General features: G+C 44.2%; 1 protein-coding gene across 3 annotated transcripts in view; it reads right to left on the bottom strand.

Moving 5' to 3' along the window:
• The window catches only part of LOC134541120 (protein cappuccino), a 136,739-nt gene that overhangs the window by 60,258 nt on the left and 62,689 nt on the right, over nt 1-13,792 (bottom strand). For all 3 annotated transcript variants that reach the window (XM_063384301.1, XM_063384300.1, XM_063384302.1), the window contains exon 4: nt 2,626-2,801. In XM_063384301.1, the coding sequence (XP_063240371.1) occupies nt 2,626-2,801 (176 nt within the window). The remainder of the gene's footprint in view (nt 1-2,625; nt 2,802-13,792) is intronic.

The raw sequence follows: 13,792 nt of genomic DNA, 5'->3' as shown, positions 1-13,792 counted from the left end.
CCGGCACCCACCCTGGACACCGTCTCCGGCACCCACCCTGGACACCGTCTCCGGCACCCACCCTGGACACCGTCTCCGGCACCCACCCTGGACACCGTCTCCGGCACCCACCCTGGACACCGTCTCCGGGCACCCACCCTGGACACCGTCTCCGGCACCCACCCTGGACACCGTCTCCGGCACCCACCCTGGACACCGTCTCCGGCACCCACCCTGGACACCGTCTCCGGCACCCACCCTGGACACAGTCTCCGGCACCCACCCTGGACACAGTCTCCGGCACCCCACCCTGGACACCGTCTCCGGCACCCACCCTGGACACAGTCTCCGGCACCCACCCTGGACACCGTCTCCGGCACCCACCCTGGACACCGTCTCCGGCACCCACCCTGGACACAGTCTCCCGGCACCCACCCTGGACACAGTCCTCCGGCACCCACCCTGGACACAGTCTCCGGCACCCACCCTGGACACAGTCTCCGGCACCCACCCTGGACACCGTCTCCGGCACCCACCCTGGACACCGTCTCCGGCACCCACCCTGACACCGTCTCCGGCACCCACCCTGACACCGTCTCCGGCACCCACCCTGAACACCGTCTCCGGCACCCACCCTGGACACCGTCTCCGGCACCCCACCCTGGACACCGTCTCCGGCACCCACCCTGGACACCGTCTCCGGCACCCACCCTGGACACCGTCTCCGGCACCCACCCTGGACACCGTCTCCGGCACCCACCCTGGACACCGTCTCCGGCACCCACCCTGGACACCGTCTCCGGCACCCACCCTGGACACCGTCTCCGGCACCCCCCTGGACACCGTCTCCGGCACCCCACCCTGGACACCGTCTCCGGCACCCACCCTGGGACACCGTCTCCGGCACCCACCCTGGACACCGTCTCCCGGCACCCACCCTGGACACCGTCTCCGGCACCCACCCTGGACACCGTCTCCGGCACCCACCCTGGACACCGTCCTCCGGCACCCACCCCTGGACACCGTCTCCGGCACCCACCCTGGACACCGTCTCCGGCACCCACCCTGGACACCGTCTCCGGCACCCACCCTGGACACCGTCTCCGGCACCCACCCTGGACACCGTCTCCGGCACCCACCCCTGAACACCGTCTCCGGCACCCACCCTGGACACCGTCTCCGGCACCCACCCTGGACACCGTCTCCGGCACCCACCCTGGACACCGTCTCCGGCACCCACCCTGGACACCGTCTCCGGCACCCACCCTGGACACCGTCTCCGGCACCCACCCTGAACACCGTCTCCGGCACCCACCCTGGACACCCGTCTCCGGCACCCACCCTGGACACCGTCTCCGGCACCCACCCTGGACACAGTCTCCGGCACCCACCCTGGACACAGTCTCCGGCACCCACCCTGAACACCGTCTCCGGCACCCACCCTGGACACCGTCTCCGGCACCCCACCCTGGACACCGTCTCCGGCACCCCACCCTGGACACCGTCCTCCGGCACCCCCACCCTGGACACCGTCTCCCGGCACCCACCCTGGACACCGTCTCCGGCACCCCCTCCCAACCCCCCACCTGGACACCGTCTCCGGCACCCACCCTGGACACCGTCTCCCGGCACCCCACCCTGGACACCGTCTCCGGCACCCACCCTGGACACCGTCTCCGGCACCCACCCTGGACACCGTCTCCGGCACCCACCCTGGACACCGTCTCCGGCACCCACCCTGGACACCGTCTCCGGCACCCACCCTGGACACACCGTCTCCGGGCACCCACCCTGGACACCGTCTCCGGCACCCACCCTGGACACAGTCTCCGGCACCCACCCTGGACACCGTCTCCGGCACCCACCCTGGACACCGTCTCCGGCACCCACCCTGGACACCGTCTCCGGCACCCACCCTGGACACCGTCTCCGGCACCCACCCTGGACACCGTCTCCGGCACCCACCCCTGGACACCGTCTCCGGCACCCACCCTGGACACCGGTCTCCGGCACCCACCCTGGACACCGTCTCCGGCACCCACCCTGAACACCGTCTCCGGCACCCACCCTGAACACCGTCTCCGGCACCCACCCTGAACACCGTCTCCGGCACCCACCCTGGACACAGTCTCCGGCACCCACCCTGGACACAGTCTCCGGCACCCACCCTGGACACCGTCTCCGGCACCCACCCTGGACACCGTCTCCGGCACCCACCCTGAACACAGTCTCCGGCACCCACCCTGGACACCGTCTCCGGCACCCACCCTGGACTACCGTCTCCGGCACCCACCCTGGACACCGTCTCCGGCACCCACCCTGGACACCGTCTCCGGCACCCACCCTGGACACCGTCTCCGGCACCCACCCTGAACACCGTCTCCGGCACCCACCCTGAACACCGTCTCCGGCACCCACCCTGAACACAGTCTCCGGCACCCACCCTGAACACCGTCTCCGGCACCCACCCTGAACACCGTCTCCGGCACCCACCCTGAACACCGTCTCCGGCACCCACCCTGAACACAGTCTTCGGCACCCACCCTGAACACCGTCTCCGGCACCCACCCTGAACACCGTCTCCGGCACCCACCCTGGACACCATCTCCAGCACCCACTCTGATGGTCACCGTCTCCAGCACTCACCCTGAACATAGTCTCCAGCGGCACGTCCTTGTCCGGGATCTGGCGCAGGACCCCGGCCGCCAGGAGGTGCGTGCAGAACTGCACCGCCAGGATGCGCATGTCCTGCGACGTTAGGATCACCCGCAGGTAGTGCTCCTCGGCGAAGGACGACACGAACCAGTTGATCAGCATCTGGCCTGCGGACAGACAGGAGCCTCATGTTCCCGCTTTGGAGGTAGCCTCTGGGATGTGCGAGCCAATGAGGATCCAAAACATAACTACAATCAGTGGCGGATCCAGGATTTTGGTTTGGTAGGGGCTTGACCCAGCTGAGGCTAGGCTTTATCAGTGCAAACACTAAAACAATAGTGGTCCCAGATGCTTTTGGAGGGGGCTTGAGCCTCTTAGCCCCCCCTCTGGATCTGCTACTGACTACAATTAAGGGAAAAACTAAAATAATAATAATAATGATTACTCTGTGAGTTATATTACTTCTTACAAACCTAGGGTTGTCATTTGTGTAACAAAAAAAAAAAGACACGTGTACATCCGATCATGGACATCTGCACAGAGGAAGTAGCCCAAGGGACCGCTTTACCGAAGTGTAAAAAATTTAACAACGAACAAGGCTCTGTAGTTAAGAGAAAAATTTTAACTATATATCCCAAAATATTGTTCAAAAGAAATTATTTTTATAATACATCAACCATGAAATTATACAGAATTTTTCTCTTTCGTGGAAGACTAACACACGGGAGGGGGGATAATTTTTCCTTTTTTAACAAACAATTATGCAACACTAAACACTGTTTGTTATTTAAAATAATTATTATATAAACTCCCTAGAAATATTATTCATGTGGAAAACGATTTTCCTCGTCATACTTGGTCGACACTCCCCAAAAGGTATTTTTTTTAAAGCATATTTTACTCTACGCCTGGTTTTGAAAAAAATCACCACCTAAAAGATTATAATGGATATGGTTAACTCCGATTTCGATGAATTCGGATATTCATCTAACGGAAGTTTTTTCCGTAGCCTTTATCTTAATTTATTTTTCTTTTGTTATTGGTTATTATTGTATGGCCCTACGGACACACGTCTGCGCCCAAATCATCGCCTGCTTCACGCTGAACGTCTGAACGCCAATGCGCTGCGATCTCGCGTCCTCTCAAGCCAGTGGAGTAAGCCGCCTAAAGCACGCCAAATTCAAATTGGCGTACTTCTGTTCACGCCTGTAACTTTGCAAGAATTAGTTTCACGATTTTTTTTTGCGTTCCCTGCCAAACATTAAATTTATGGATACATCAACAATTCAAATTTGTTCGGTGCATGCACATCAGGGAAATATTAACAGAATAATCCAGTGCAATGTTGTACTTAGTCTTGGCAGCTTACATGTATGGCTACACCGTACACGCTGGTTTCGGCTGGTGACGAGTACAACCAATTACAAACGAATTAATTGTCTAGATTGTATTGTTACGAGCACACTGGAGGCACAGCCCCACGGGTCAGGCCAAATGGCCTTCCAGCGGTCAGCCGGCCCGTTGGCTCCCGGGTTGAGTCGCGGCGCATTCCTTGTAGGATTAGAAGGGTCCTCGGCTTCCTCCTCGCCCGGCGCTTCGTCATCGCCTTTCTGGAGAATTCTGCGGGTTCCCAGAAGACCGCCGCGATGAAGCGGCCTAACTAGAACGCCATTGTTCTGGGAGCTTCGTCGGGGTGTCAGGTCGACCCTGACGACGCGACACGTCAAAGAAGGGGGTGCGAGACCATTCCAGAAAGGGGGACCGAGGCCTGTAGAAACGACGGCAACGCCAGCTTCTGGGGGCGGTGAGGGGAAGATGGTGAGTGAACCCATTAAACTGGGTGACAAGCGAAGGGGTTCTTGTGCGGAGACTGGTGCATCGAGGATGTGTTGTGTGCGACGGAGGAGTGAGTAGTGCGAGGCAGTGTGTCGGTACACAAGAGTCTAGCGGCAGCAATGCTACTTCCTGCAACTGGCTGCAAATGCCGAGCCTTTCCGAATTTGGCCGATCGGGAGCGGCTACCCCCTGGATGTTTTTTTTATTTTTACGAGGTCGTTTTTTCTCTCCAGTATAAAAAAGCCACACAGACTGTTTAGTGGATGGTTGGTTATATTAGGTAAGTATAGCTACATTAAAAATTCTGTAAAATCATTTTATGGTTGCTTAGCAAATAACTTTTTAATATGTAGCTATCCAGCGCCAGGAAACCGTTTACATGATTTCACAGTATCTTTAATGTAGCTATCCTAACCAAATCAACCGTCCACAATGTTTTAAAGTATTTATAATGTAGGTAACCTAAACTAATTGACCATTAGTTATCATGTCCTTACCTGAAAATTACAAGTTGCGTAAAATTGCAAGGGAATATAGGACGTCCCGAGAATATTTGTGGAAGACAAAGACTTCCTAGATTTTATACGGTATGAAAAATATACAAATCCACGAAATACGTTTCTTCAATTAGGTATTTTCCTCTAAAAACAATTACAAATAAATACCGTTGCCTTGTTTATGGTCTTTCCTTCTAAAAACACCTCCATATTTATTTACAATGAACAAAAAAATAACCGAAGATGCACGATCGGACGTTTTGCTCTCTCGTCAGTGAAAAGAAGGCTTCCCGTTGCGGGATCGCGCCGCCGGCCACGGAAACGAGCGTGAGCGGTGCGGCATTTGCAGCCAGTTGCAGGAAGTAGCGGTGCTGCCGCTAGACTCTTGTCGAGACGAGCAGTAGAGAGAGCCACTGTCGTGTCGAGATCTAGTGGAGGGTAGAGTGAAATGCGGACTGACCGAAAGTTTGGTTAATTTGTGGACAGACATTTTATGTATTGTATTAAAAATTAATAGTATAAATAAAAGTTAATCAATAAAACAATATATAATTTAATTTAGTATATCCTTTCCAAAACCTGTTTTCCCACATGTAACAGTATTTTAACACTAGGTTTCACTATCGTTAGTGGGAGAAATTTCTCTAGTCCTTTGTTCACGTCACTTGGCTGTGGTATGAGTGCTTACAGAAGTTCTGTATGAACACAAACGTCAAACGTGATTTTTTAGTAGGCCTAATAGTACTTTAACTATTCTTGTAAATGAATGGAAAACATACCTAAATATATATATATATGTATATATATATATATATATATATATATATATATATATATATATATATATATATATATATATATATATATATAGCAGCTTTACGAACATTTGTACATTTACAAAAAAAAAAATAAGCTCCAATAGAAATTTTTATTTTTACTGTAAACTTGATATTCTTGATTTGTATTGGTCGTTTAAGTTAACGTAAGTTTACTTACGATTTTGTTAAATAAAATTTAAACTTTTATAAACAAATAATAATAGAACTATGCAATCAAAATAATTTTACATATATTATCTAACTGTAAAATATATAATCTACGTGGAAAACGATTTTTACCTGCCATACTTAGTCGAAACTTGCCATAAGTATTTTTTTTAATACGGAAAAATCGAGCAATATTTTAGTCTGTACGTGGTTTTAAATACCTCAACGCAAAAATTATTATAATGGATGTGAGTTAGCTCCGATTTAGATGATCTTCGGATGATCATCTGACAAGGTATTTCCCAGAGCCTTTATTTAATGGGTATCGATAAAAATATATATCGCGAATTGGGAGACGCGTTGCAATTATTCAAACCGTAATGCAACTAAATGCGTATCTAAATGTTGTGAAATGAAAATGTATCAGTTACTTATCATAGTACTCAAATTGTTAGGCCAAGAGGAATCAATTATTTAGTTAGTCGGCACGAAAGAAAATCGATACAACTAGCTAACTGTTCATGACTATGAATAAAGTTGTGGTAAATTGGATTCGTTAAAAATATATTTTATCATATAAGTGTTGTTCATAACGCTGAAAGGAAGGTGGGGGGGGGGGGGGCATAACAAGAAACAGGAGGAATATGTTTAAGACAAAAAAAAATTGAATTCATAGTCAAAAAATAAGAAGTACAAGTGTAACCTAATAATTAATTAGGTATATAAGGCACTGGTAGGTGGATGGAAAAAGCAGAATTAAAATATGCGCTGCGTCAATAAAAAAAACAAGTAGGCTAGCTGGATGACAGAGCTTCGCTCGGTATTTTTTTTTGGGGGGGGGGGGGGGGGCTAAATCATCCGTGCCGGCTGGATAAAATAATAAGTAAATGGCTCGACTCGCTTATCAACATTATTTAATGAGACAATGTTTTTATTGCGCTGGTGAACAATCATTTCATTTTATGGAAAGATTTGATCAGCATTTAGTGTAAAAACTGCACAAACCTCATTACACGCCAGTATATTAAACCTTCTGCGATCAGCTTGATCTGGAAGTCTAAATAAAATTGTGGGGGTAACCCTTGGGCAGAAGTTAACCGATTCATTTCGTCCTCTTCTTCTCGCATCATTATATATCCCTGTACATAACGATTTTGCGCTCGAATGATGAACTCCAATTACTTCATCATTGAGGTAGTAATTCCAGAATTAACTGCTTCATCGGGGTCTAAAAAGTGTAGTTGCCCGTACAGTGGCCGTTCAAAGACACCAACATCATTTTGCGTCGGGTGAGCTGTCATTCATTTTATGATATACTTGTCCGCAAACAATAAAACTATAAATGCCATGGCTATTTATTGTTCTGTCATCTTCCACTTTGAAGGATGCTAGAGCAAAAGATGCGTTTATCTTTTTTTTCTTTTTTTAAGAAATTCTTCCGAATGTGGGTGACGGTTTAAAAAGAGACGTACTAATTCATTTGAAAATTTTGGTTGCTCCATTAAAATTCGTTCGTGCAAACAACAGTCACCAAAAGAATTTCTATTTATACGATTAGAAACGCGTTCCTCAGGGAAATGCAATGCACCCCACAATGGATACACTAAATTTCAAATGGTCCTAAGGCGTGACATTGCACAGCTGCAGTAACGGCAAATTGATAAGTCGGTAAATAATATTTAAGTCCTAAAGCCCTACGACGTCTTCCGTCTCGACGTCTTTGTTCTTCTGATCGGTATTCTCGTTGTTCGTCATTTTCATTAGCTACACGTTGTGCCGCACGCTGCCGCAAATCTCGCAGACGTAGCTCTCGTTGTTCGTCATTTTCAGCGGCCACACGTTGTGACGCACGCTCTAGTGAAACATCTAAATCATAAGACCTTTCTGCTCGTATAATGTTAGTCAATTATCTTTGAAAGATTTGTGCAATGGGAGTGCATGACTTCATGTAAGTTTTTGGACATACGCCATTGCTAAGCTCATGTATGTCTGTAGAAGAAAACTACAAAAAAAACCCAAAAGACAAAAACAAAAACAGAAAATAAGCAAAAAATTGCTGTTGTCAATAGGATATAAACACCTCATAATATTCCATAACAGGAATATGGTCAACAAACAAAGAAAAACAAAGAAAAATGGACTAACAGAACGAAAAAAAAACCCACAAATGATGACAGCACAAACATATGGAATATTATGTGGTGTTTATATCCTTTTAACATCAATTTTTTGCTTAATTTGTGTTATGTCGTGGTTGACACCCCCTGTGTCACACCACCACAAGTTAGACACCCGTCTGGGAACAGCCTTCTTCAAATTATTATTTTGCGCGCTGCTCCAATAAACGAGTGCCCCAAAATTCTTAAGTAAATTATTCAAAGACCTTTTGGAAAAGGAAGAGAACAGAGTAATAGTATTTAAAACGAAAAAAACGTAATTACTTGCAATGCCAACAATTTTAATGGGACTACTTGCGCATGAACATGGCAGGCAATTTAATTGAAAACAAAATTTCAAAAAGATTACAATAATGCCTATAACCTTTTGCCCTATAGTGATACAGAGGCTTTTAATAGAGCCACGTTTTAGTATATACCAATAAATAAATACTGTAATAAAATCAAACATTGATGACAAGCAGCTCCAAAAAAATATATATATGTATATAAATAATTAATTTACAATTCTTTTTAAATAAAAGTTAATAAAAATAAATGTCACTCTAAAATGTCTTAATTACACCCGGGTGATTTTTAATTTACGACGCTTCGCGGCAAGCATGATACGAGGTTCGTTAAAAATGGGTACCACGATGGAACATACACTCGAAGCTGTGGGCAGGGTCTTTTGGCAGAAGTTCTTTTTCAAATTATTCACTTTAATTTTGGCAAAGTCCAAATCAACGCCCCGGGGTTACAGGGACCAAAGTTCGGAGCCGGAATCACTTACTTGGATGAACGATGTACGTCGAATCACACCCCGGACCTCCTGGCCCGGAGTTTAGCGGGCTGTAATTTAGCAGAGGTGCTAAATGCTTCATATTAACTCTGCATTCAACGGAAAATGTAGCGTGAACTCTTCTTCTTCTTGGCAGCACCCGTGACAACGTAAGTATTCCCCAATGCTCAATACACGTCAGCTGATTTTATTTAAAAAGTATTCGCGAGCTTGGCCCGGCCCAATACCACGAGCCATCATCGCGCCCGAAGCGCACACGCGTCACCCGGCGATCAGCTGACGACTCACGCACAGCTCATTCTGTCCCCCCTTGACGTATTTCCCCCACCACCTTATAGTCTTGGAACAGTCCATTCGCATGCTCACATGGGGGAAGCGTCGCACACAGTATTATGATTAAAAGTCCAAAGCGTTATTATTAAATATTAAGAAACTAAACCATTAACGTAAAAAATAACATAATATAAAAACATATTAAAAAATAAGATTTACAAAACTTATAACAAACCAATACTTTCTTTTAAAAAAAGGAAAGGGGCAAATACTAAAACTAAAATTACGTAACAGCCATAATTCAAAATTACTTAAAATAAATATAAAATCAAGTGGCCATGCCGCCTATGGCCACAGTTATTGTTTTTGTCTTTTGTGTTTTGTGTTTTTTGTAGTTTTCTTCTACAGACATAGTACACGAGCTTAGCAATGGCGTATGTCCAAAAACTTACATCAAGTAATGTTAGTCAAATTTTGCAAGCATCTTACTTTAGCAGCACGTGTGGGACGAGCGGAAACCTGATTATTTTCATGAAGGTTTTCTTGAAATGAGTCTTCACTGTGTGAAGTTTGAGAAACCTGACCAGTTTGATGACGATGTTCTTCAAGGTGTTCTTGAGACGAGTTGCGGCTTCGTGAAGTTAGATTGTTTATAAGCGTTTATTTCAAAGATCGTTTAGGCATTTTTAAGTGAACACATGAGTTAAAAAGACACAAATAATATAAGTAAACAATTGATTTTCTTGGTCTAACCTCAAACCAAACACTCATTGGCTTAGTGTTGCTTAACAATGCCATCTACTTGAGTAGCCTATATTTAGTGTTGTGTCGTTAAATCAGTTAGTTGCTCTCAATTTAAAAAAAAAATGGTATTATTACTCGCTAATAGATGTCACGAAGAGTCATTTATGTTTAAGTTGATTATCGATAAAGTTGATTATCGATAACACGAATAAAGCGACATTTTCTAAAAATGAATCCTAGCTAGATCGATTTATCGCTTCCGAAACCCCCTGCATACTAAATTTAATGAAAATCGTTGGAGCCGTTTCCGAGATTCAGAATATATATATATATATATATATATATATATAATATATATAATATATATAAATATATATATATATTACGCACACACACACAAGAATTGCTCGTTTAAAGATATAAGATAAGTATATTGTGCCGTGAAAAAAATACAGCTTTTTTTCTCTCTCACGGAAAACTACACCGGGGAAAAAAACAATGATTTTTTTCCCCCGTTAATAAAAAAAAACGAATCTCGTGACACGGATTGTTACATAAGAAGCTTGCTTCTTTTTTTTTTTTAGCCATGTCAATGCTCATGAATAAAGGTCAACGAGACTACCAGCACCCAAGGAGAGACACATATTTATGAGTGGCAAGTCATTAGCCAAGAGATTCCAACGAAATGGTGGTAGTAAAAAAAATCCCAGAAATTTTTTGTGAACGAATATTAGTGTGAATAAGATTTACAGTCGTTTTAAAAGTTCAAAAATACATTTAAAAAATCATTGCAAGTTCAAAACTTACATCAAGCACTATGATTATTTAATTTGCATATAAGAATAATATTGTAAAGTCTGAGTTCATTCCAATAATAAACTTAGCTCATCCCAATATGACAATCTTTGATAACATCCTACTGTAGAATTATTGAATAATACCGATTTTATAGTATTGCGTCAATAACTTGTCTCAAATTCGACAGTTCTCCAAACTAGTTCTCATGGTCTACGTATCCTTTTACCACTGTTTTTCTGTCAACCGTGCTTGTAAAGCAACTTCACGTGGATTTTAGTGCTTGTAAAGCAACTTCACGTGGATTTTAGTGCTTGTAAAGCAACTTCACGTGGATTTTAGTGCTTGTAAAGCAACTTCACGTGGATTTTAGTGCTTGTAAAACAACTTCACGTGGATTTTAGTGCTTGTAAAACAACTTCACGTGGATGTCAGCGCTTGTAAAACAACTTCACGTGAATGTCAGTATAAAAAAAATTATTGCGTGTTGTTTTATATAATATATTTGGAAAATAGGTACCATATATACTGTCAAACTTAAGATAATTTACATGGCAGAGACTATACAGAAAAAAAGGACGTTCGCATTAGTTATCAAGATGACGACCCTCAGAACCATAGATTTGATACGTGGTAGAGTATCCCCAATTTGTTAGCGCCCCAAACAAAAATGTATGATTATTTTTAGTTAATATATTTACAGATTACCAATCAGGGTCAACAAAACAATTGGTTGGGTAGTAACTTGTCAGAACGTCGTCAACACGCATTATGTGTAAACTTAAGTTGGAACATCACTATGAACACAAGTATCATCCACAATTCGTGGCATTTTAAATGTTGATGGCAGAACGAAGCGCTTGCAAACTACAGCGTAAACAATACTGTTTCCGAGCAGTAAGTACGTGCCATTCACTGATGGAGCTTTAAAAATAAAGGATTCTTTGATTTCAAGGCGGAGAAACTAGCCGTAAAACGATATCCAAATTCTTTGGAAACTTAAAAAAAGCCTTGTGTTCAAACACAGAAAAACATTTTCGGCAGTCAACTGTTCACATTTACAAATTACTCACACATTATTTTCAGGCACTTTTCCATTTTTACCAAATATTAGGGAAAGTATACAGATGGAGCATTAGCCGCCAGACGTAAGCAATTTTTTTACCCAATTTTTTTCCCTGGTTTTTACAGACCAATATGGCATATGTTGTTTTTATATTTGTATCAGCTGTTCCTGCCTGCTTTTACTAAAGAATGTAGTTAAGCTGTCCGGAAGAAAATTAGAATAAAATATTACAGGTGTTTTTAAATTATTAAAAGTCCAAAACGAATAAGTCATAATACAAATGTAATGGTATGGGTTGACAATATTTCCTCCAATTTAACCTCCAAAACACGTACAGCCGGTACAGTTGTAAACAAACGGCCGCCATATTGGTGCGTGTAGTTCACTGAGATACCCCCCTCCCCTTTTGGATTCACCCCCACGCCTAGAATCGGACCTTATGCTCCATCCGTGTTTTTCCCTAATCTCTAATTTTTACACTTTCAACTCTCAATACTCTATGTCTTGCGACCAGGAAATTCCGCGGATTCGTTGTCTGCCCTCAGAATAAAATTCAAAGTCCTAGGTGTGGTCAACCCATGTTTTTTTTTTTTTATTTTTTATTTTTTTTTATCATCAGTTGATTACTTAGCGAGAACCTATCCTTGTTAATAGGCACTACCTGATTCGCTTACTTCTCTCCTATATTGGGCATCATTGGCTCACGGTCGTAGAGGGGCGTGTCCAAATAACTGCGGTCCAATCACGAACACGACGCGAGAGTGTGTAAGGTTTGCATCCTACGACGGCACACCAATAAGTTAAGGCAAATGTCAGTTTTTTTTTTATAAAAAAATATAAAAGTACAATTGAAATTATTCACTGAACAGGGAACTAAAGGGCGCAACTGACCTTGGTGCAATGCCAGTTCTAGTGGTCACACGTACCGATAACGTTCGTCAGTCAGCGGTCAAAATGGCGTTAGTGATAACATCGTCAACTGTGGAGGAGCAACGAACTGGGATAAGATTTCTTCTTGCAAAAGGAAATACAGCCGGAGAGATCTATTTGGAGAAGGTAGAAGTTTACGGGGGGGGGGGGGGACTTATTGACCGTACCAATTCGTGAAAAATTGCAGGAATACGGTTGGGAAGTATCGGAGCATCCACCATACAGTTGGGACCTGGCACACTCAAGAATTCCGTCTGTTTGGACCATGAAGAAGTTCCTCGGCGGTTATAAGTTTGAATCTGACGACGAACTCCAACGGGCCGAGCGAATGTGAATGTCGCCCTTCTCGCAGCCGACGGAGTTCTACGAGACCGGGATTTACGAACTGTATCTCTATCGTTGTCCAATAGATCAGCACTTGACAGCATTTGGCTGGCTAGACAACGAACTATCGGTAAATATTCACTTAAATATGGCGCCACTTACCCCTCAAAGGTCACAAGAATGCATGAAAAGGACACGTGTGTTTGTGTAAAGGTCCCCGTTAGCTGAAGGTCGGGGCCATTTTATTGTTGTGTTATTATTGTGTTTTGTGTATGTTATTGTTATTTTTTGTAATATTTGTTAAGTGCCCGCCTGTTAAAGGCTCTGACTGTTGGTAGGCACTCAAATAATTATAATAAATAAATAAATAAATAAATAAACTGCACGTGGTCGTAAGTGTACGTAAAAAAAATAACGCGGTACTTTGTGTAAATGAAATTTGGAAAATTGATTCTATCGGTTAGTACTTTTGAGAAGAGCAAAATCTGAGCTAAGAGAGGTACATATCACAAAAATTCACTTCCTTGATATTCAAACCTAATTTTCGTATTATGCGCACGTGCCATTAAATCGACACTGGCATAGCCAATGGAGATGTCGAAATTCGGTTGATGAAACATTTACAGGCATGTTCGTTTACATTCGATATTCAAAGATACCCCGAATTTGTTAAAATAATCAGGCATTTATTAGCAATCTGACGCAGTAAATATTTTAATAAGGTAAAATACCAACATTCAATCACTTCC

Source organism: Bacillus rossius, chromosome 18, assembly GCF_032445375.1.
Source record: "Bacillus rossius redtenbacheri isolate Brsri chromosome 18, Brsri_v3, whole genome shotgun sequence".
In the NCBI taxonomy this organism is placed as follows: Eukaryota; Metazoa; Arthropoda; class Insecta; order Phasmatodea; family Bacillidae; genus Bacillus; species Bacillus rossius.
Note: the sequence above shows the minus strand (reverse complement) of the source record. Positions and strands in the feature narration are given on the sequence as shown.